This window comes from Dermacentor silvarum, chromosome 10 (assembly GCF_013339745.2).
Source record: "Dermacentor silvarum isolate Dsil-2018 chromosome 10, BIME_Dsil_1.4, whole genome shotgun sequence".
Taxonomy (NCBI): Eukaryota; Metazoa; Arthropoda; class Arachnida; order Ixodida; family Ixodidae; genus Dermacentor; species Dermacentor silvarum.
The window spans coordinates 6078821-6103868 of NC_051163.1; the positions used below are offsets into that span (position 1 = coordinate 6078821).

Genomic DNA, 25048 nt, shown 5'->3' on the forward strand with positions numbered 1-25048 from the left:
GAATTAAGTACAAACAAAAATGACATTTATTTTTCACTTTTGCTACTTCATGTGATGTCAACATGGTTCTTGGTCACACACTTCCTTTGAGGCATACACCATCTTTAGAAATCAGATATTTGGAATCAGAAACGGGCATGGAGAAGACAGTGAGCAGGTGAAAACAAATGTTTTTTTATGCATTATATTCGTGTGACGAACCTGAATACAACATGAGGTGCGTACTGAAGCCATAAATTTCTTAAAATAGCTCATGTTATATTTGTGCAATAACAGTAACTCACCTCCACTCCGTTTGGTGGAGTATAGGCTCCCAGGGCCTTGTCCATGACGGACTGCAACCACTTCTGCCACAATAAGGGGTGAAACTTGCAATCTTTGCTGAATAGGCCAAACAAAGACTGCATTTCTGGCCCTTTCATGGTCTCCTGTAGGCGTTCCTTGCAAACCGTGGTCAGAGTGTAGCTCACATGACCAGGTCTTTCGGCAACTAGCTGGAAAACCACAGCAAACCAAGGATATATAGCTCATACTTCAGACAGGGTCACCTACAGTCCCAAATTTTGCACACTGTTCCTAAATGTAATGAGAAGCCCCAAACTGAAGATCTTGCGTATCATATATGCAAGGGCGAGGTTTACTGACTTGCAGTGTAGACATCCTTCCACAGCATTAAACTAATAAAAGCACGTTTTCAACAAGGTGAGGCCCAAAACTGTCTAAGCATCCTCAAGCCTGCCAAGTTTATTCTTTACAGGTGATGTAGCTATTATACAGAAAGTATTTATGTGGTCAAGTGGTCATGTTGTAGGTTGTCCATGGCAATAATAAGCATAAAAGATAAATAATAAGTAAGACACATCAGCCTAGACTGAACATGGGCACTATAATTTAGAAACATCGTGTTGAATCGATTGCACCATTGAAGCGCTGAGTTTGCAGCAAGGAGACCTAATGTCTCACAATGAAGTGTGCAGGTGCAAGGCACATGTCGAGTGCTCATGATATCACATCAAGCTGTGGGCCAGTTATGTAACAAATTGTGATTATTGAATACATGACAGGTGGAATGAACATATGTAAGGCAACAGTCAAGTATGAAGGCTGTCAAAAGTATAAAAGTCAACTGTGACATATCAAAAGCGATCTGGAGATTATCAAAGATGTGAAGACAGTTGGGCATTACTAGATAGTTATCGAAGGCATTCACAGGAATTAACAAAAGCAATCTATAGTCAGAGGCGATTAGAAGGTTATTGAAGGCACTGCAAGTCAGTACTGCGGCAGGGTGCCTAAAGATCCACTTGGCAATCAGCATATGTGAATTATTATCACACAATAGTGCGAAGCAGCAATGAACTTCTGTACATGTCAACAATGTTCTAGCAGAAAGTATCTTCTGTAATGAGAAGCCTACAGAAAGACAACACAAATGTAATACATCTGGATTTTCCTGTGGGCAAGGCATTAAGCCAGAATAAAGTTCACTGTAAGAAGTGCTTTAGGCTGCGCATAATGGGGAAACAGTATTCGTCTTTTACTTCTTTCTGGATATATTTTCACTCTTAATGCCAATTTAGTGACTGCCTTCCAAAATGTGATGACTTCCACAATTACAATCTGAAGCTTGTCTTGGAAGCAAAAAGTAACTAGCGCACTTAAGATAGGTAGCATAAGCCCACAGGCAAAATAAAGAAAATAAATGCAGAAAGAAACATTGCAGAAGCTCCGGAAAAAAATCATTTGGATTTGGAGCTCTGGAACAATTTGCGGACACAAAATGGTGAGGCACACTATCACAAAATAAAATGTAATGGTGTCCTCACATAATGTCCCATTTCTACAAACCTTTGAGGTATAATGAATAAATATGTGAATGCATTACAAACAAATCACTAACAAATTCACTGGCTGTCAGTTAACCTATGAAGCTGAAACTTGCAGGGCATCTTGTGGGTGTCTTGAAAGGAAGCTAAGGACCACGTAGTGAAGGAAGCTAGGCTTGACGACAAGAGAAATGAACACGGTAGTAGGGATCCGAGAGAAAACATTCATAGATTATATTGCATTTGAGAGGAAGAAGTGAAGCTGGGCCCGTAATGTAATGCAGAGGTCCAACAACGCAACAGAAAGGCTGCCAAAAAAACCACGCAGATCACACACACTGCGAGAATCATTGTAAGTGAAGCTTTGCCAAGTCGGCAAGGCATGCAGCGAATTTCAGAGAGACATGAAGCGAATTTAGGCAACGAACGTGTCCCATAACGGTCCTCGGCTGCGGTGGCAGATCATGTAGAGAAATAATGTTTTATTCAACATTATAATGAGTTGAAACACAAGGCACAATGTAGTAACTTGCCACAGCACCTCGACAGACCACAGCATCTAAACCTTTAGATGGTATGGTATAATAAAACTTTATTACAGTCCCTCGGAACACGCATCAGCACGTAGCGGGCCGCTCCCACATCAAAAAGAACGCTTTTCACTACACATGACCTCCCAATCACTCAGTTTTGTCTTTCTGAAACATTAGTATTTGGTTTCAGCAGCATATCTGGCTTCAAATGAATTATTGCACAGCTGCAACGTCTTTTCTCAGGCATAGAACCTCTTTGCATTGTTAGCTAGAAGACTGCACGCTCTCACTTTTATAATTGTTGCTATGCGACATGAATCATGCACCAAGTGTGTCAAAACGCTGGCTTGCACAAGGAAAGCTGGCAAGGGTCATTTGAAGTTATTCTAGGCATGCGTGCATGGCTTAATGGGCAGAGCATTGCGCTACTGTGCTCGGGGAAATTGTTTTCAAATCAACCATCAGACATGCAACTTTCCTTTTTTATTATTTATCAATACCAAGAATTAGTTGCATATTTAAAGAAACCCCGGTGGCTGAAATTAATGCAGAGTCCCAAACTACACCATCTCGCATAGCTGGCTTCCACTGCCTCTGTTTAGAATGGCAGTGTACGATGACAGTACAGCACAGCAAGCCGCAGCTTTGCCATTTGTTGCCGGCAATGTCTGCGTGAACAGTACGAAACTTTGGCCAACGCTTTAGAGGTCATGTAAATGGCGCATATTCAGCCTTCTGAGCTCATTATGCCTTGTCCAAATGGTGTGAGCATTGCCATATGGCACGGGAATAAGAATTGTTTTCCAAGACACAGTGGTGCATACCTTCAGCCGCTGTATTAACTCAGAATTACTGTGATTCACTAATTTTTTTTTCTTTTTATTTAGAGCCAATGGCTTGGAAGGATCAGACTGTGATGTTTTTGGTTCACTATAGTTTTTTGATGCAATGTCATTACATCATGTTTTCTACATGATCACACGTGAATGTTTCGATAGTGCTACATTTTTTTATGCTGCACTCTGAGCTTAAAACATCCATGTTTTGAAGTCTTATAGTAGCTTACAGATAATACGTATTATCGTTTATGACTCATTTACGTTATAGCTCATGACAAAACGTGCAGCTTAAAACATTCTTACATAACATATGTAAACCGCTCATTGGACAGCGTACTCTCTAACGAGTGCATTTTTATTTAATAGTACTTGACTGAGAGCGTCAGTGCGTTTCAGTGAATGGGGCAGGACATTAGCCGAGATCCTAAAGTAAATATTTATAAGCACGAGTGAGTGTCTAAATTTGTGGTGCTATCTCGCCATCATATCTGCGAACTTTGCCATTGATAAAAAACCGGGGTAGCTTGCACGAGTGGCACAAGGCTAGACACAGCAGAGCTGATCCATTCCTAGCTGGTCCTGGCTTAGTGATGCTAAGTTATACGAAGTGTAACTCGTGCTCCGTGGCATTGGGGAACTCCTGGCAAAGTACTTGCAGTCCGAGCACACGTAGGGGAAGTGGGGTGAAAGCTATGCACAGTGTACAGGCGACGTACAGCAGACGACATGCCGGGATGACGTCACGGCAAATGCGCAGTAGCGCGCAGCTGGTGGGAAAATGGCCGAGCTGCCGACAGAGGCACCTGTTGCAGTCACGGACACCGCGAGCGTTTGGCGCGGATGGCGTCCTACAATTTGTTTTTCTCTCCAATTTTCTCTCTCTCGAGCATAGCATGCAACGCACGCACTCTCATTTTTTCTCTTCCGAGCATAGCGCTCTCATTTTCTCTTTCTCTCTCCGGAGCATAGCGCGCGACGCTCCACGAGGTGGTTGCTAGGCAACACAGTGGCAGGCGGCACACATTACGGCCGGCTTAAACAGCTCCGCTGTTAAAATAATAAATAAATTGTTTTGTCACAGCAAAACATTATTTTAAAATAGATGACAGTTCGACATTTTATTTCGCGGTTGTGGCACAAAACACACAAGGACGCAGGAAACCTGGGAGTGCAGTAGCTACACTCCCGATGCTTCACACTGCTACAATTAGCGCCAAATAATTTGTGCTTCGTAAGTGACAAACCTTGATGTTCTGATGTTTTCATTCTTATTGAGAGCGTAAAGGTGTCTAGGCGGTGCAAGGAGGTTACGGCCCGAATATACAGGTTTGAGACTGTGTAACCCTTAACCCTTTAAGGCCTTGTGTACACAATCGAGTAGATTGTGCATCAACAGCAATAGCATTGATGAAAGTAATGATATTTAAAATGTGTTGCATACATCTTGAAACACTTTTGATTGGAATTGTGCTGCAAGCTTGAATAAAATGTGCAATATTTTTTTATAAAACAAGTGGTAATGTTAGGTTGGGTATTTTTGCTCAGTGTGAGTATGTCATTATATGCAGCAGGTTCACTTATTTCATTGTTTTTTACAATGTGTTGCATCAGGCATAATTTTCATGTGGCTGGATAGGTGCTTTTCAAGCCTGCCAGACATGAAATAGTTAATGTTCTCGTATCTGATGTTCCTGTAGCGAGTTTTCACATGGAGTCCACATTCTGTAAACTTGACAGAACTCACTAAAGAATTGAAAATTATTAATATGATCTGCAGCTGTACTATTTTTATGATTGTGAAGATGTAAGGAATGAGGTGAAATTAAGTTTTAAGTCAAAAGAATTATTTCACACCTGAAAGGGTTAAGTGTTATATCTCTGCGGTGTCAAAACCTTTTTATCTGATCCTATGAGCATGAAAGAGAGCTAGGAGGAACATGATGTGGTGAGGAGGATCGGAAAGGTGACATGCAGGGGTCACGTGAGCACATCACTTGTGACACGGTTCATTTCTCCATTAGCTGGGCAGGTTGAGCACGTTGCATTTGAGTTGCGCTGAAGACATAAGATGCTTGCGACACACACAGATGTTTGAGATATTCTGTGCGACTGCTGCAGTTAGCAGTGACACGACTGCAGGTAGCATAAGTTTGTGCATCCAGAAGACAATGCTAAGGCGCACATATAATGGGCGCCTACTGCGACCACAGTCCCAGCAGACACAACAGGAGCTCTGAACTTGGCAAGTGAAGTTTTGTAACAAAATAGTAGCCCACTTCTCTCAATGCCGGGTTCTTGAAATATTCGTTACATCTTTATAACAAACACTTTTCCCAACAGGACAGTTTTAAATTTTTCTTCATTTCCTCATTTTATGGGATGCTTTGACCCATATCTTGATAAACACTCACGAGCACCCTCCAATGTGTTCTCTTTTAGGTGCTCAGTTGCACATGGGAACCAAAGGGGTTGGAGTAGGATTCCAGGCAATTAACATTCAATTAGCACAATACCTCCAACCCCACAATTATGGTTGAGGAAATCATAACCGCGCAATAGTCGACCTAAACACAATCATGTTTTCTTTCTAAAGTCAGTTGCACGGTGGCTCTATAGATGCACACTTTTTTTTTTCAACGAAACCCTGCTGCACTTTGATTCTTCGAGTGCTTGTCTATCTTCAGCAACAGATGAAATGTAGTTGAATTAACGTTTGCGAGGCATGGAAGGAATATTTGCAAAGGCTTTCATATTCTCATATCGGTCGAAGCACACCAAGCATTTTGAATGAATTTAGCTGCGACTCCTTTGTGGCTGTCATCAACTTCTAATTTTGCATGATATCTTGTTACTGCTGCCACCTTTTAGCATGCCCTAATGGTGCTCCCGAGTGACATCATTGGCCATGTTAGTGTATACCTTGCGCAAAAGTAGTCACATTCAATGATGATGGAAAGCAATGCAATTACACAGTAGAACCCTGTTGATACGTTTTTCATGGGACCGCATAACAGCCGGGAAAATGTAATGGTGAAGAAGGATGCAAATCACCACAGCTACATCAGAAATGGCTCTGAATAATCATGTTGTACATGTGAAGAGGAGGAGGAACAAACTTTTATTTAAACCAGCAGTTTAGTTGGCTGGGCCTAGGCCTCCCACGTGGGGACATCGAGGTCTTGCCTCTTCGCCGCCTCGCAGGCTTGCTGGGTAGCCCAGAGTTGGTCGTCGAGGTGGGAGCTGCGCAGGGCGGCGTGCCATCTCGACGAAAGAGTCATGGTATTATTTGTCGGATATTGCTCTTTACATTCCCATAGCATGTGGGGAAGCGATGCTGCGTGAGTCTTACAGATCTTGCAAATGTTACTAGGGTAGGTGTCCAGGTAGATTCTGTGGTAACGTTTAGTGAGGGGTACGTGTTTGTCTGTAACAGGCGAAGGGCGGTTGCCTGTGCTCTGTTTAGCTTGTGATGAGGGATGGGGAAGGTTCTTCTGTTGAGATAGAATGATTTCGTAAGGTCGTTGTAGCTGGTGAGGCGATCGCGTTCTGCGGGTGCACCTGCGCTGTCTCCGGCACGGTTGACAAGGCCTCGTGCTACGGAGTGAGCGACCTCGTTGAGGTTGGTGAGGTGCGGATGTACGTCGCCAGCGTGCGCTGGGAACCAGACGAGAGTGATTTGCTTTTCAAGTGAGTGAGGGGCTTGGTTTAGGATGCGTAGCGCTTGTTTTGAAATACAAGCTTTGATGTAATTGCTGATTGCCGTGCACAATTTGAACACAATTTTTTTTTTTCATTTTGCACATTTTGCGTCATAATGTAAATTTGTCACTGTTCATCACTCTGAATGAAAACCAAAAATGTGGCAGAATATGGAGTCGGTACCTGTTTGTGTGATTAGCGGTCATGTTTTTCAGTGTTCTAGTATGACATTAGCAAAGATTCAACACTTAATTTAACTACTAAATGTTCCCCGGCCCCAGCTATATAAACTTTACTACTAGCACATGACATCTATGCTGCTATGGCATAAATGTTCTGTGAGGCACAAGCGCACACTTCAACCCTGCTGTGCACATAGTTATCCACTACAGTTGCATGTCTGCAGCGTAGCATAAGTACAGCGGCTGCAACGAGTGCGCTCGTTGAGATCGCTGCATCTCGTTGAGGACAACAGCATGTACTGATTGGTATATGTGGGTGACGTGACCCGAGGCCCGTGCGCAAACATCCGTCGAACAGGTCGTCTGCTTCCCAAGTAGCACATCCTCAAAGTGTGTCGTCATCACGGTCGAAGCTCGTTATACTTGGAATCCTTTCAATGTGAGTACGGAGTTCGGCATCCATCGCTTAGCCAATGTGTGCGCTGTCGACATACTCACACGAGCGAACATGAAGATGACATTTGTTCAACCCTCAGAAATTGTGGGATTGTCGTAGAGATAAGTGAAAAAGGAAATGTGCTACTGATGTCACTCAGTACGAGAATAGCTACGCGTTGCTATCTGGTACACGGTAGCATAGCAAAAAGATGAGACATCAACTCAGCCGTAATCTGAGGAATAGCCTCAGAGTTTGGTGTGTCGTAGGCCCCGAAATTGGAAGTGGCATCTATGCGAACATCCAAAATCAAATTTGAACTGCACGCCATGGTGACGTTCAGTAGGCAGAGCGTTGTGGGCACCATGCCGCTCTGCTGTAGCCTTTACAGTGCAAGGCATTGAAGGAGCAGGAGCACCCCAAAGGGGATCACAGGCGATCTTTGATTGCCAATAACTTTGCTTCTGCTGAACTTCTTGCTGCAGAGTATTTCTGAAATAGTCTGTTATAATGTCAAATGCATTTCTCGACTTTGATAAAAAGTGGTTCAGGCCTCCTTTAAAGGGCCCCTCACCAGGCCCCATAGCAAATTTTGGTGATACGCTGAAAGTTGTTACATGCCCTATAGGGAATGTTCTACTGCAAGAATTTTTCAAATTGGTTCATTAATAGCAGAGATAAAGATATTTGAAGTGCCACGAACCCATGATTTCAAGAGGCGAGCGTCACCGCCAACATAGACGCTCTTTCCACTTGTCCCATCTAGCCTCAGCAAGCGAAGTTCCTTCCCTGCGTTCACCCATACCGGAGCTGGAGCATCGCGTGACAAATATGTCACGGGCCCCATCTTCGTATTTTTTCTCTCTCTCACATTTTTGCTGAGTGGCGACTTCCGGTGACGGTCTCGCGTGCGAGCTGCTGCGTTTGGCTCATTTCGCCCAGAGGACAATTTCGCACTCGCTGCAGAAAAACACCTGATTAGCCGTATAAGTCAGTGCCACAATCACGAGCACTGAGGCAAGCGTGAGAGGCAGGCCCTTTAATGCTATGCAAAGAGACACGTGATATACGCAGTGTTATTTTACTTTCAAGTACGCACATGGAGCCGTTCACGTTCTTCTCCCGTCGCAGACACTTTGTGTCATTTAACTTAGCAGTAACATGCATGTAACTGTATTCTGCACATTTTGCAGCACAGCAAATACATGCCTGCCTAGTAAGATGGCAAAGTGCTCTCCGGGGACCGCACCATGCAACCCATGCGATTGAAGATTACACTGTTTCCAGGATCGGCATTTTGCTCAACAAGAAATTGACTCAGCAGATGCACCAAAGCACAGAGACGAAGAGAAAGAAAGCTTTGCTTTAATAAAGAAGTTATGCGTATGAAGGTGTCTATTTGGTGGAGTGAAAATATTTAGGTACCATTTCTTGTTTCATTGTGTAATTCTATAGACAACAAAGCCAGTCATCAGCAAATTTGTAAGGCTAGTACAACTGATCGGTTCGAAGACAAAAAAAGAAATGCCACAAAATCCCACAAAAAAGCTACAGAAAGCTATTGCTTTAAAAATGATAAATGCATTAAAGAATTGCATAGATGTGCAGTGATGGGATTAAAAAGGCACAGGATGAAGTTTGCTGGTGCAGGACACAGCCAGCTAGAAATAACCGGTAGTGGCCTTCATCCTGCAGTGGACTTAAATAACACGATGATAAAGGAGGACATTTATTTATTTATTTACAGAGCACCTACATCGCAATGAAGGTGTTACATAGGGGGGAACAAAACATGACCACTAAAATGAAAAGCTTTTGCACGGATATACTCTCAAACAAAGGCACTACAATAGCATTTAGAGAAAGACATACAAGTAAGGTGAAACAAACAGGTTTCAGGATATAGAACACATACAGTTGTTTTACAAGAGTGATATCACAGCATAGTTCGTTATTTGACACATTTACTATATCATCTGACAAGCTGTTCTGTTGTCTAATTGATTTGGGAAAATAAAAGAGTAGTAAGAAGTGTTTGTTTTACAGTTATAGGCTGAGATTTTTTTGTTGTTCTCATAGCGAGTCGATATGTAATCTGGTTCCAGAAGATGGCTGTAGCAATTGATACCTGTCTGACTGCTATATTCAGTGCATTAGTTCAAGCCTTAGCTTCTGCCTACGACCATGTAGCAGATCCCATCCTAAAGTGGCCTTAATTTCTGAAACGTTAGAGTACGGGCTGTAATTATTATAAACAAACCTTACTCCTTGGTTCTGTAGTTTTTCCAGTCTATTACTGAGGTAATCTTGATAGGGATCCCATATTACACAGGCATAAGCAAGTATTGTCTTGGCATGTAAGAAGTATAAAGTTTCTTTAACTTCGTGCGTTGCCTGTCTAAAATTTCTGCGAATAAAATGAAGCATCTTACTAGCTTTTGCTTTGCTATGACAGTGTCAATCTGTTTATGCAAAGTGAGTAATTCGGTCAAATAGACTCCTAGATACTTGTATTCTGACTGTATGCCGATAAGCGTGCCATTGATGTTTAGGTGCTGTAATTTGGATAATCTTTTGGAAAAACTTACGCTAACACACTTTTTAATATTTAAATTCATGTCTCATTTTTTACACCAGTTTTCTACCTTATCTAAATCTGTTTGCAAAGTATCTATGTTATTTTCAGTAGTAATTTCTCCGTAAATCACACAGCTGTCAACAAATAGTTTAATGGGTGATGTAATTATTTCGACAATGTCGTTTATGTAGATTAAAAATAACAAGGGCCCCAGTACGCTTCCCTGAGGTATGCCCGAAGACACAGTTATTGGTGAGGATGCGGCATTGTTTAGAACGACAGACTGGGTTCTTTCATTTAGGTAGTTTCGTATCCAATTTTGAACGTTTTCGTTTACATTTAATGCAGCAATCTTTACACCCTAAGAACACAGTGTCAAAAGTTTTTTGAAAATCAATAAAAACCGTGTCTACCTGACTACTGTTGTCAATGGCTTTGGATATGAAATGCTGAAATTCTATTAGTTGTGTGTTGCAGGAATAACCTTTTTAGAATCCATGCTGGGAAGGTGTAAAGAAAGAGTTTGAGTCAAGGAATGCACATATGTTACTATATAAAATGTGTTCAATTATGTTGCAACATATTGACGTTAGTGAAGTTGGCCTATATGTGATAAGTAAAAAGCGGACTTTACAAAATTCTGCCAAAATTCTTTTGCAGTATATTAAGTTAAAATAATAAGCTATGGACTGTAAAGTGTGGGGATCGAGGTGCCTTCCCGCGCCTCGTCCCCCAGCTCGCGCGTGGCGCTTAGCTCGATCCCCGGGAACCGCCGCCGTAACGGCAACATGGCGGACATGGCGAGCGCGCCGGACTTACTTTCCCGCGCAAACCGTGCTTCTCCCCCCCCGGGATTGGACTTGCCCCGCGAGGCACGTCACCGGGACGCGCCCTGATTGGCCTCCCGCGCGGCGGCCCCCGGGCACCCTCTCCACCCGAGCTCTCGTCCGCTGAGCGCTTCCTCGCCGTGGCAGAGGCTCACAGGCTCGCAACGAGGTGGTTGCATGAGACCTTTGTTCTCGCGACTCCTCGTTATCGCGCTTGGCGGACCGCTACCCGGTTAGCCCTAGCGCAGCGGGCGCGCGTACTCGATCGGTCTTGCGGCGAGCCTTGGCCCGTAAGCGCCGTGACTGTAGCACTGAGCTGTACCTTGGGTGAATAAACCCGTGTTTGTTGGCGATCTGACTCCGGAGCCTTCTCTGCGCCGTGTCGGAGAGTCGACGAACCCTGCCGTAGCGCCTTTGTGCGTTGCGGAGTGGAGGAGCGTCGTGCCCTTTCCTGACCGTCGCTCGTAGGGTAAGCCTTGTGCAAACCCATCTCCACATAACTGGCGCCCAACGTGGTTTCGGCATGGCATCAGAGCAGGCCCCTTCACGGCCCTCGTTCCTGCCTCACCCCCTGGCTGCGGACTTATCGTCCTTCGGAGCGAACGACACCGATAGCACGAGGTAGGTTCGCCTTCGCGACCCTATGCTTTCGGCCACCGGGAGCGATCCCTTCCTTGGAGCGCCCTAGGTGATGTCGACAGCTCGGATGTGTACGCTAGTCCTATATAGCCACGCCAGTTACGGGTTTTATCAACTGTTTGAGACGCGCGGGGAGCAGGTGCCTACTAGCCCCTCCGGCGTGCTGTCTCCGCTCGCTGGCCTTTGTCCCGAGCTCAGTTGTGCCCAGTACGTGCCGCATCGGAGCCACCCCGCTTAGATGCTCGCACGAATACGCTCGCCGGCCTCCCTTTGTCCCGAGCGTCGTTCGTCGCACCATGCGCCGCATCGGAGCCACCCTGCTTAGATGCCGGTACGAATACGCTCGCCGGCCTCCCTTTGTCCCGAGCGTCGTTCACTGCGCCATGTGCCGCATCGGAGCCACCCCGCTTAGATGCTGGCACGAATACGCTCGCCGGCCTCCCTTTGTCCCGAGCGTCGTTCGTCGCACCATGTGCCGCATCGGAGCCACCCTGCTTAGATGCTCGCACGAATACGCTCGCCGGCCTCCCTTTGTCCCGAGAGTCGTTCGCTGCGCCATGTGCTGCATCGGAGCCACCCTGCTTAGATGCTCGCACGAATACGCTCGCCGGCCTCCCTTTGTCCCGAGCGTCGTTCACTGCGCCATGTGCCGCATCGGAGCCACCCTGCTTAGATACGCGCACGCATACGCTCGCTGGCCCACCTTTGTCCCGAGCGCATTTCTCGGACGGATACGCCGCGGTGCAGCCTTCCCGCTACGCCGTAGGCGCGAGCTCGCTCGCTGGCTTGCCTTAGTCCCGAGCGCAGTTCGGTGTCCCGTGCGCCGCAGCTGAGCCTCCCTGCCTCGCTGTTGGTGCAAATTGCTCGCTGGCCTCTCCTTGTCCCGAGCGCAGCTGGGAAGCAATGTCGAGCGCGAGCCACCCCGCTCAGCCGACAAAGTCGCCGCGTTTTCCGCCTACCGCTTGTCTCACGCGCATCCGAGCGACATTTTCGACGTGCGTGAGTCACCCCGCTCCGCTGTCGATCCGTCTGCCGGTCATGTGAGGCCTCATGCGCCTGTCGGAGCGGCAGCCCAGCTCTTCTCTTTGCCGTTTACTGGCCCCATTCGGTCGGTCGTGCATTGAGCGGACCACCTGTCCGTTGGTCCTTTTTGCTCTCCGGAAGTTGGCGTTAGCGTACGTGCCGTTTGCCGTGGAGACGTACAATCCGGCTTAAGCGCTTGTGCGAGCCATCGGGCCGCCTCGCGCGCTGGGCGTTGACATGGCAGTGGTACCTTGTTCTGCGCTACCGGAAAGGGAGTTCAAACGTGGTGGCGGACGCCTTGTCGCGAGCCCCCGTTTCGGCGTTTGATCCTTTGGTCCGCCACTCCCGTGAGCATTCGCACCAAGTAGAAGCCGGAGCCTCAGTCTCCAATGGCTCAAAAGGCGCGAACCTCATGCACTTAGTAGAGACCGGAGCCTGGTCTCCAATGGCTCGAAAGGCGCGACCCCCGACGGCGAAGCGATCCTCGGATTGCCAGCCCCGGGAGAGGACGTTTACCTGGTGGATCCCGTTACCTCATCGGGTATTGTCTTCAGCAGGCAAGAGCTGCTAAAGGCTCAGCAGAGCGATCCATGTTGTAAATAGCAATCGTTGACGGGCTCCAAGAGCCGAGCTCCCAAGAGGAGCGGGGCGGCAAAGCCGCCGGGCGCACCCGGACAGCTGGTATTGCTGTTGGCGCCGAGTGCCACGCAGCTTGTATTGTTGCGGGCACGTGGGATCCGTATCTGCTTAAGCAGAACGACCCGTTTTGTAAATAGAAATCGTTGACAGGCTCCAAGAGCCGAGCTCCCAAGAGGAGTGGGGCGGCAAAGCCGCCGGGCGTACCCGGACAGCTAGTATTGCTGCGGGCACGTTGGATACGTATCTGCTTGACGCCGATAAAGCTCTCCTGCGCTATATCCCATCTGAAGAGGCTCCTCAGGAGTTTTTCAAGGTGGTGATACCCCGCAGTCTAAGGAAAGCCACCCTGAGCTATTTCCACGACTCGCGGGTGGCCGGACATGCGAGTGGCCTTAAGACTTTCCAAAAGTTGTGCCGCTCCGCTATACCTGGCCAGGCATGAAGCGTGACGCTCTTCACTACGCCCGCTCATGCCGCGTGTGCCAATGTATGAAGCCTCGCGCGGGCAAACCCCCCGGGCTCATGCAGCCAATCGACAGCCAGCTACCCTGGCAAGTCGCGGCCTGTGACATTATGGGACCCTTTCCCAGAAGCCGGCGAGGCTACGTTTTTCTCCTGGCTGTCACAGATCACTTCACGAAATGGGTTGAACTTTTTCCCCTTCGGAAGTTAACGGCACGCGCAATCTGGGACAAGTTGACCGAGGTCTTTACCCGCTTTGGCTTTCCGGCGGAGCTGATAACGGACAACGCGTCCTACTTCACGGCCAAGATGTTCGTGGATGCGTGTGCTGCCTTTGGCATTAAGCACCGCAAGACAACCACGTATCACCCACAGGCCAACCCGACAGAACGGATTAACCGGAACCTCAAGCCCTTGCTCGCGGCCTTTGCCCAGCAACATAGGGATTGGGATGTCTGTCTTAACGAGATAGGCTTCTCCTTGCGGTCCACGGTGGACCGTTCGACTGGGTACACGCCCGCTTTCCTCAACTTCGGGAGAGAGCTGCCAAACCCCATGGACCGCGTTCTGCGGACCGGCAGCGGGGCGTGCGCCACGAAAGCCGGCCTTTCCGGCTACGCGGCGGAACTGCGCTCACGGATGGACGCGGCCCTTGACCTGGCCCGTTCCAACCTGGCAAAAGCGCGAGCTGGACAAAAAGCCCAGTACGACCGGTCACATAGGGACGTGCACTATGGTGTTGGCGATCTCGTCCTCAGACGCAACCATGTCTTGAGTGACGCCGCCAAATGCATCTCTGCCTCCCTGTCGGCCAAATGGTTGGGCCCGTACCGAGTGGAGACCAAAATGTCCCCTCTGGTATACAAGCTGGCTGACTCCCAAGGGAGACCAGTCGGCGGTCCAGTTCACGTCTCGGACCTCAAACCTTTCGTTGCCCGTAGCAACGACTGGGGAGAGGGGGAGGTGGTCAACGAACCGCAGGCAAACCGTGATACGGCTGGCCCCAGGCCACGCCACCGGTACAACCTACGAAAACGCACCTAGGCAGGTTTTCTCCCACCAGCTGGTAGCCGGACTTTATTCCCTACCATGCCGATGAACGGAGAGACACAGCTACGGTGCGAAGGCGCACGTTGAAGTGGTGACAGGCCCTTTTGGCCTAATATACCCTCTCGTGCTCACCCGCCTTCTGAAGCGCCTAGTCAGCTTTCTCCCACTAGCAGGTAGCTGGACTTCATTCCCTACCATGCCGGTGAATGGAGAAATGTAGCTACGGTGCAAGGGCGCACATCGAAGCGGTGACAGGCCCATGTGGCCTAATATACCCTCTTATGTGTTGCCCAAGCCTCAGCCTGGCAAACGTCCCTTTTTGGGCTGTCAGCCAAGCGGGCAACTTCCTTGGCACGCCGGCTATGCCGGGGGGCGTTCCTGTCCTTCACCTTGCGTCGTCCAGTCTGCTCCCTGCGCCTGGCTCCACTGTGCCACCAGTCTTGCTGACCACGAAGCCGGCTGTCCCTGGTCTTACCATGCCAGCCTGTTGCTGACCTCAAGGCCTGCTGCTCCTGGTCCTTCCGCCATGAATGACTCCTGCCTCTGGGGGCCACGAACCCGTGCCAGCCTTGCCTCCTGCTGCCTAGGCTGCCGCTAATTGTGGCTGGTCCCCAATCAGGCGCTGACCCCTGGCCGAGGAGGGTCACTCCGGCTGCCGCTGCTGACCTGGCTGCCGGTTATCCCGGCCTGCTGTTCCTGCGCAATCCGGGGAGCCCAGTGACTTCTGTGGTGGCTGCTGCGCCAAAATGGCAGTCATGCCTCGCGCGTTCCTGGCTGCTCCAGTCCGGCGGACCTCCAGTGTTGCTGGCTGAACCATGGTGCTGCCCTGCCCCGTCCTTCCTGGGCTGCCGACTCTTCTACCTGGCAGGGGGTCCTTCCAGTGTGCGGAACTTTGGTGGTCAAGGCAAACCCCTGGCTCTGTGTCGAGAGAAGCGACGTCTTCACCTTTTTGGACTGCTGTGGCCCCTTCTCCCTGTCCTGGTCCTGAGGAAGACGACGACACCCTCTTGGACTTTGCCCCGTTGGCTTAGCCCTCTTTGGCTGAGTCAACCTTGCCACTTGGCCTCGGTCAGCCACTTTGGAGGCTGGCCTCGGTCTTTAGGAGGGGGGAATGTGGGGATCGAGGTGCCTTCCCGCGCCTCGTCCCCCAGCTCGCGCGTGGCGCTTAGCTCGATCCCCGGGAACCGCCGCCGTAACGGCAACATGGCGGACATGGCGAGCGCGCCGGACTTACTTTCCCGCGCAAACCGTGCTTCTCCCCCCCCGGGATTGGACTTGCCCCGCGAGGCACGTCACCGGGACGCGCCCTGATTGGCCTCCCGCGCGGCGGCCCCCGGGCACCCTCTCCACCCGAGCTCTCGTCCGCTGAGCGCTTCCTCGCCGTGGCAGAGGCTCACAGGCTCGCAACGAGGTGGTTGCATGAGACCTTTGTTCTCGCGACTCCTCGTTATCGCGCTTGGCGGACCGCTACCCGGTTAGCCCTAGCGCAGCGGGCGCGCGTACTCGATCGGTCTTGCGGCGAGCCTTGGCCCGTAAGCGCCGTGACTGTAGCACTGAGCTGTACCTTGGGTGAATAAACCCGTGTTTGTTGGCGATCTGACTCCGGAGCCTTCTCTGCGCCGTGTCGGAGAGTCGACGAACCCTGCCGTAGCGCCTTTGTGCGTTGCGGAGTGGAGGAGCGTCGTGCCCTTTCCTGACCGTCGCTCGTAGGGTAAGCCTTGTGCAAACCCATCTCCACAAAAGCTAGCTGGTGGCAAAAGAGAGCAAATGTCTGTTACCTTAAAATCGTCTTCCTGAACAGGCAGTTTCATGACAAGATTGATGTCGAACTCATCAGCTTGCCGGATGCGCAGCCCTTCGTAGCTGCTTCCAGTGTAGTACAGTCTGAAATGTTGAACATTCACAAACACAAATGGTGCACACTTGTGCCGCTGTTTTCAAATTCTGCATAATTTTTTGGCCAGCAACAATGTAAGACATGTAATAATGTGAGCAAACCCTAATACAAAGCAAGGGAAAGCTGGTTCAGCAAAGGGAAAGCTGGCATTCACCTAACTGTAGCATGAAGCTAATTTGCAACACCATGTTATCTGCAAATAAATTTGAACTTTTCTTTGCGTTACACTTCCTCCACCTAGTGAACCTCTCAAGACCTTAATTGCTCATTCAATGTTCTATGTTCCTGCACCCTTCCAGAAGTCAATTCACTTTCACGCTAGCCTCATGGTTAGCTCAGCTGGCAGAGAAACTGTTCCAGAAAGGCACTGGTGCCAAATTCGATCCCCAGACCAGAAATAATTCTTTTCAAATGTAAAGCTTTATTTCTTAAAATCCTGTATGCATATGTCCTTCTACTCCCATGTTTCATTCAGACGGATGCCAATTTTCCCTTGCATAAATTAAGCACTAATGCTCACAGTTCAACAGTTTCACACAGGAAATAAAGTGTACCCTTGCACTACCTATTAAATATCAGAGCAAATAAGCGGTCGTTGGTCATCTCTTTACAGAGGCCCTCCAACAGATCTTTAAGGATTGACTTGTTCCTCTCCGTGATGTCACTGTCCTTGGACAAAGCCTTGTGCACAAGGTCCAGGTAGCGTTCCGGTTTCCCGTCTGTTACCATGGCTTGCGTTCAGTGCAGCAACCACAGGGCCACAGATGAAACTGCAGTGAATGTGTACACGCTTTAAACCAACAGCATGGCATCATACAGACAGGCAGGGCTTTCAGGGAGTTTTACTGCTTACTACACCTCAAGCACACCAACCAACTTTTACTTGCGAAAAATTTCCTTCTCACAATCCAAGTTCCCTGTGCATACTTGGTCTCAACAAACGTACTTCACGGTTTCAAGAGGCTGACTAATCTCCTGTAGTGCTTCATGAGGGCATTAATCTATAATACCGGTGTCACACATCGCACATTAAATCTCGATCAATCGGGACTGACTTTCTTGGTTGCGGTTGGCTTCTTTGCGCAAGCTGCAGGAGAGAGCCAATTATGGTTGAGAATTTATATCCGGATTGAGCTCGACCACGATCAAAAGTGACAGTGTGACACCGGTATAATGCAGAGATTAGGAGGTAAGAAAAAAAAAAAAAAGATTCACGAGACCGTACAGTGGGTAACAGAATAAAAATTTAAGTGCGTAACATTAAGAAGCAGGAAGATGGCATGTTTACACACCAACATTTTCTATATTAGTGGTGTTTGAATAGAGGGTATCATTAAGAAATTTCCAGTTAACTTACTGGAAAAGAGAAAAGAATACAAAAGGATATAAAGCAACAGGAGAGGCCCTCAACAGTAACAGGACCTTGCCTTCAAGTCTAGCTTTTAAGCTCCCGAAATCAGCATAGAAGACAGGATATCTGATCACAAGCTTCTACGTTTAGAGTTCTATGGCCTAGGCAGCCACATATTGCATGGTGGCACTGGGACTGACACAGCAGTTAAAAATTACAGCAAGACAAACGAAGAGAGTGTAATAGATTTCCTTGAAATACTGCAGGATAACTTCTTTAATGCAACAAAGGTTGAAAAATAGAATCGAACATAGTGAGCAAAACTAAATTCCCACGAAATAAAAAGGCAATAAAAATATTGAAAAATGCCATAGATTATGAGAAGCAGTAGTGACCTTAAAGGACAACTCCGGCGATTTTTCTATGTCCACTGCCCTTGATAAAAATGTGAAAATATGTTCTCTTTTTATGTGCGCCAAACGATATGACTGCAAGTCGTTTAGTTTTCCTGAAAATGAACTTTAAAGATTGGTTGCATGTTCCTGAATCATGCCCACGAATTTACGACTTTTTACTGGCCACTTTGTGTTTGCGACGTCAAAGTCTACACCGCCACTTCGCCCAGAAATGACGAAGCTGGCCCCTTTTTCTATGAGACGACAATCATCGTTTTGCCAGACGCCATAATCGGTGCTTCTCTTCATCTTGCCGCAGCACAATGCGTTGAGCTTGGGGCATGTCAGCTGCCTCACGAGGCCGCTGGTCAAAAGCGAACAGCGATCCTTCACCGCTCATGTAGTGGCTGAACTCGTCACTGAAATCGCCACTAATATCGCCACTTTCTAGTTCGACAGAGCTGGAAAGGCTCTTCGTGTCGTCAGATCGTCAGCTTCGCTTTCTTGCAGTTAGCACCACGTGTACTGCGTGTTTAGCACACATTCTGTGTGGTTTACATTACGGTAGTGTAGGATCTGACGTCATCGACTCATTGTAGACCGTCACACGAAGCAGCCACCTGTTTCGGATTCAGTTCCTCATTTATTGGTTATTTAATGTTATTGAGTTTCTAAACAAATGTAACTATCGTACCGGTGAAAGGACTGTCAAGGCCATTTGAAAATGGCAATATCCTAACATGGTTAAAAAACGCTGGAGTTGCCTTTAGAAGAAAAGTGAAAAAAAAATATGCAAAAATAAAAAGAAATCTGCACTTCCAAGCTTTCACGTCAGTAAAAATCACAACTAAAGACTGCAAGAGAGAACTTTCTCTCAAACACTCTGTCAGAGTTTATGAAAGGTCAACTGTGTAAAATCTAGAAGTCTAGAACTGTGTAGAAAATTTAGAACTGTATAAAATCTAGAAGCTTAACAAATCCCAAAAGAATAGTGTCAACTGGTGTAATAAATATAGCATGTAAATTAATACTGATAAGACAATGTGAATTACGATAGCTCATAGAAAGACACCACTTCATTTTAAGTGTAAGCTATTTGGTACCCACATCAAACATGTGAACACAGTAAAATATCTGGGAGGTCACACTGACACAGCTTTTAAAAGTGGTATGTCCAGATTAATCAAATTTGTACACAACTGTATTCAAGTAACTTGGTTTGTTAAGGAGAAAGTTTGCTATTGCTTCCTCCTCGGGTGAGATTAACAGCGTACAAAACACTAATTCAGCCCGTCTCAAAGTAAGCAGCAAGAGCTTGGAACCCACACAAAAGGACATGGCCAATACTTAAGAAAAAATTTTGAAATAGAGCACTCAAATATGTGTATTCAATGCATACCAGGCAGGACATTGTTACAGCACCCCCTATGCAAGCGAATGTACGGCAACTCTGGCTAGCCAGCTAAAGGTAACTGGCTAAAGTTTCTTTTTCTTCTTTCTATAACTTCATAAATATGAGTAAGGACGAATGCCTGAAACCTTTGCCCCAGCACTCTAGTACAACTAATCGTGGAAAATGCATTCACCCCTTCCACACTATAACATGTTTAAGTAAGTCATCGAAACGTGAAATTGCCTTCTAAATGACATGGTCAGTGCCTAAATCAGCCTATTCATTTTTGTTACTTCTAGAATTCTATTTTGAGTTACTGGGTGACTAGGCTACTAATGCTGTAAGGTGTTTGGTGTGTAAAGAAAAAGAAACAGTTGCATCATGCACGTACACACTCTTCTGTTTCAACACAAATTCCTTGTTTTTTTATTGCTGCTCATTTAATCTATTTAGAGATAGGTTATTTTTGTCATTGTGCTTTCTGCACATTGTGCACATGACGGCACTGTGGTACTTGATGTGTTCAGTCTCATCAATGTGCAAATTCCTCTGTTACTCTATTCGTATATTTATTTAAACTTTTTACTTACTGTGTTTAAATATTTTCAAATTGATATGTGTGAATGTACAGTTCCCGACTCTTTTTCATTCTCTGTTGCCTTGACCACTTTGCACGGTGGCGTTTTTTTTTTTTTTTTGCCTTGCTAGAAATCCTCTGTATCTTGTGCACGCTCCTTTTCCTGCATAGGCCTAGAGTATTCACAAATAAATAAATCTTACCCTTTTAAAGAAAAGGTATCAGCCCCTTGATATTTTCATGAAAATTGACTTTGGTATAATTTTCATGGCTTTTGAGGTATGCTGTGTTCAGATGCTGTGTGTGATTAAATCAACTGGCATGGGATAGCAGTAAGTAGTGCTTGGGTTGAAATGAGTGACAGTGGTATTCGTTTATTTGGTACTCTGAAATAAATTCTTTGGCGCTAGGATTAAATCTAGCAAGAAAACGTAAAGATGCCCACCATTACCTGCACACCACAGAAGCACATAGCCACTGTACTTACATCTCTTTATTTCCTGTGGATGTGGTTTTTTGCTTATGTGCACAATAGAAAATAACTGTTTCATAGCAGAGATGCAACTGCAGCCCCGAAATTATCAATTATGTATTACTGAGAATGCTCTCGCGATCACAAAATCAGCCAGCAGCACTGTTGGGCCAGCTGCTTTTGATCCCACTGCATGACTGCATTGTGGAAGCATTGCATTTTCGCTGTATTTGATAGTAAATTGTAAATTCTCTGCTGCATGCAGCGCAGTATTATTTAGCTCACATGTTCACAGCAGCCTCTCAGACAGATCAGCAACATTTTGTTAACATGTTCAAAAAGTGTTTCAGGGTCCCTTTAATGCCTGTTTTTTAAAGAAGGCAGTAAAAGGTTGTGATTATATAGAAACATTGGCAGTCTTAGGCAAATCAGAGCTGGTATATATTCAACACATGAACACTAAATTTCGGCTGGTGCAAAGCTATACCAGTTCAAAATGGGGCAACACTGAAAGAGACTTAGAAATCAAGTGAGCACATTTCAATGCTTGTGGGACGGACAGTACATAGCACCGACGTTAATGCAGCCGTAGCTACTAAATAAGTAAATTAATGAGTGTTGGTGCTGCCACTGCAGTTTTACCCCCCTGTGATCGCTTATTGCGCGCCTGCTTGGCTACATGGACCGTACCACACAACACATGAATGAGTAAACCTCTATTGCAATGTTTCCAATCTTACTGTAAACTATAACTAGCATTTTGTCTGCGTGCAGACCAAATACCCCAGTATATAATGGAATCATCTAGCCATATATGATAGTATACTGCAAAGATGGAGCTGTGGCAGACGACGACATGCGAGTGCAATACCTGTGCAATATGAACGATAACTTACGATGCCAAATTTTTTCAAAGAATATCTAATGACCGTCAATGATGGCGCTGTAATATTCTCTAGTCGAGGTACCCGTCGTCTGCGACAGCTGCAGCAGACAACGTAAAGTATGAGGAAGGTCAAATTCTAAGCTTATTTATTCACCACCTTTGTGTTCTGGACTTTCTCAAAGATCTTCGGGACAGTTCAAGTAATGAATATTTCCGTCCTTAATCTGAATACTGCAGCTTTATATGTTTCTATCCTTAGCACGTGGGTGCAGAAAAATATAATTGAGATACCAATTTTTTTGTTTATGTTTACAACAAAGTGTTTTAAATGTTAATTAGCCTATGCCAAATTGCTATGTCTAGACCCATCTTTAATCATTCCAATAAAACATTAGGTAGCAAGCAATTGGACACGGCAGAGATGCATCACACTTAAAATAAAGCACAGCGCCAACAATCAGTCGTTTTTGAGTCACCGTTGTGATTTTAGGACGCAACTGAGCAAGTCATTTGCATATTTTGTGCAAGAACTTACAAAGGGAGCCTTGTTTACAGCGTGCACGCTGCTGTCGCTTGCCGTAATCAGCTGCAGCTAGCACGTGAGTAACTTTCATAGTGCGCCACCAGGGCTGTGCCCCCGTCTCGTTGGATGCTCCCTATATGCGTAGTACGCGCTGATGGATGTGCCACAAGTGGCTGCCCAGCTAAGTGCACTCAGGAAAGGAGGCAGCCACCCGATGTAGTTGTCCGAGTCATTGCTCGTGCTGCTCTGTTCGATTCATGTTTCCGGAGCAAAATAAGCAATACCTTTCACGTGTATGTGTGGCCAAATCTTAAAAGCATGTCGAAGAAGAATTGTTGCGCTGTGGAAGGCTGAAATAGTTAGAAATACTTGCTGGTGACACGGTTCTAATCATTCAACGCGAGGCCGCATGAACGGCAGCAACAGCAGCAATGGATCGCCACCATTGGGCGAGGTATTTCTTGTTCTCACGGTATTTTGCGTCTTCTCAGTGTTTGTTGCACTCGATCATGTTTACACAGCGAAGCGAGGAAGTTTATCGTGGCCTACCCACGTTTTGGTTCGGTTTATCCACAGTGCAGCATGCGGGTTAAAGGCATTTCGCTTAGGTTCTGAATGCCGTTAGCCGGTTCTTTACCGTATTGCTCTAGCTAATGTGCACGACTGTTCGAGTACATCGTGTTGCGTGTTAAAGCTGTGCAGACTTGCAAGGTTGATTTCGTCTGTTTTACGCGGCCTGTTAAATTGTTGCACCAACTGTCATGCAGATCGTGTTTTTGGTTCTATTTTATGCATGCCTCTATGCTTGTTGAACTGCTCTTAGTTGCTTCATGCAGAACTGTTGTTTTTTTGATCATGCAGAACTGAGGTTTTCATCTCGCAATGTATGTAAGGGACTTAAATCACACTGTGTTTTATCGCAATGATTACAGGCAAGTGATTCATTAACAGCTTAATACCTTTCACCCGAGGACGTCTTCGATATTGTGGTTGCTCGGGAAATGTGTTAGAAAAGACGTAGCTCATCGACACCTGCTGACACACCCCTGATCTCAACTCATAGGAGGCTCGGGCAGAACAATTGCCAGCTATGTATGCCAGGCTAACCCCGCCTGCTGCAACATCATCATCATCATCATCACCACCACCACCACCACCACCACCACCACCACCACCACCACTAGGGAAGATTTGCTGTTAGCTGCTGCATATGGCTGCTGTTCGATTTTCGCTGAAAAATTCACGCCATGTTAGTGAAGTTTTTACACCTTGATGCTGTCTGAGCAGACTTACCCCGCAGATTGTTTGCTTCACAGTTGAGTGCCTTTTTGCGTGTGCATTTTGTACTCAATTGAATTCTTTCTTATATTTTGCGACGTAGAAGTGCAATTCCCACGCTGCAAAGAAGCAAACCCGGTCTTGCCCCCAGTGCTCATTAACTTCGGCTCGCATTGCTCTGCGTTTAAAAATATTGTGTGGTTTCTCTCTTCTGTAACATTTTAAAAAAATACTCGAAAGTTGGAAAGACTCTATAGCTTTGTACATTTCCAAGCAGGACACTAACGGAATTCTGAATTGTGAAATCGGCAGCAGGAAGGGCAGCTCATCAACACACGCAGCGGAACTGTATCAGCGGTGCAGCGTTAACTCGCACTTTTATTTACCCGTGCATTTGACGACTTCCTTAACTAGCGTGCGCATTACCAATTTGCAATGAATCTTCTTGAAGTGACTTTGACGGCACTTATTTGACGATGTCACGTGTACTCATCAGTAGCAAGAACACTGCAATGAGTGCAGGCATCGTGCCTTGACGAGTCCTTTTAGATACCGTATACACTCGACTAAGGGCCGCGCTCGTGTAAGGCCACTTCCCCAACTTGGCAGTCCAAATTTCTAAAAAAAACAAAATCTCGCCAGCAAACGGCACACTCGTGTGCCGTTTTCATCTGACGAGCCTCACAGAGCGCGTGAAGGCTCGTCTTGCAGAAGTTCGTACGCATCTGGCGGTCATCCCCGGCGGTTTAACAAGCATGCTGCAACCACTGGATGTGTATATTAATAGGCCGTTTAAGGGAGAATTCAGACACCAGTACTCTGAATGGATGGCAGCGGGCCACCACGAGAAAATGCCGACCGGACGACTAAGGAGGGCATCACTTCAGCTGGTCTGCTCTTGGATTTATTTAAATGCATGGCGTGCGGTGTCCACGGACATAATTGTAAAGAGTTTTAAGGTCACCAAGATTTCCAATGCCATGGACGGCACTGAGGACGATTGGATACATGAACGTGCGGTTGACCCGAGCAGCTACGACGAGCCGAGCCCGAGCAGCGATACTGATGAAGACATCTAGCGAGGATGTCCACAGTTAGACGCCACATATCCCATCGTTAGGTATATATGGCACGATTAAATAGGTTTTCCCATACGTGGATCGAAAATTGAACAAACATTTCACACTTCCGTGGAAGGGCCGCATCCCACCAAAATCGCAGAAAAAATGTGCGGCCCTTACACGAGTGTATACGGTAGTCTTCACCAATGATGTGTGCCAATTATTGACGTTCAGAAACAGTATTACGGCAAGGATAGAATTTTTTTAAATATGATCGAGACATTGCATTAGCCAACAAAACGAAGCAGCTACTTAACACGAGCTCTACTTAGGATAATTGGACTTCGTTGCGCTCATCTGCGGGACACACCTGGCACGTATGCCGACTGGGTTATCCCATAGTAGAGTAACATTGTGTACATGTGCGCTCTCACATAGGCCCACAACTTCTCTGCATCTGCCATCACTGAAGTAGCGGTCTG

The 25048-nt window shown here is 46.8% G+C and overlaps 1 protein-coding gene across 1 annotated transcript in view; it reads right to left on the reverse strand.

Annotated features, from left to right (window-relative positions):
* Positions 1-25048, reverse strand: part of LOC119431152 (uncharacterized) — a 52005-nt gene that overhangs the window by 25339 nt on the left and 1618 nt on the right. The window contains exons 2-4 of the mRNA XM_049657426.1: positions 17196-17400; positions 16512-16617; positions 285-494 (exon numbers count right to left, since the gene is read on the reverse strand). Of these exons, the coding sequence (XP_049513383.1) occupies positions 285-494; positions 16512-16617; positions 17196-17359 (480 nt within the window). The 5' untranslated portion in view covers positions 17360-17400. The remainder of the gene's footprint in view (positions 1-284; positions 495-16511; positions 16618-17195; positions 17401-25048) is intronic.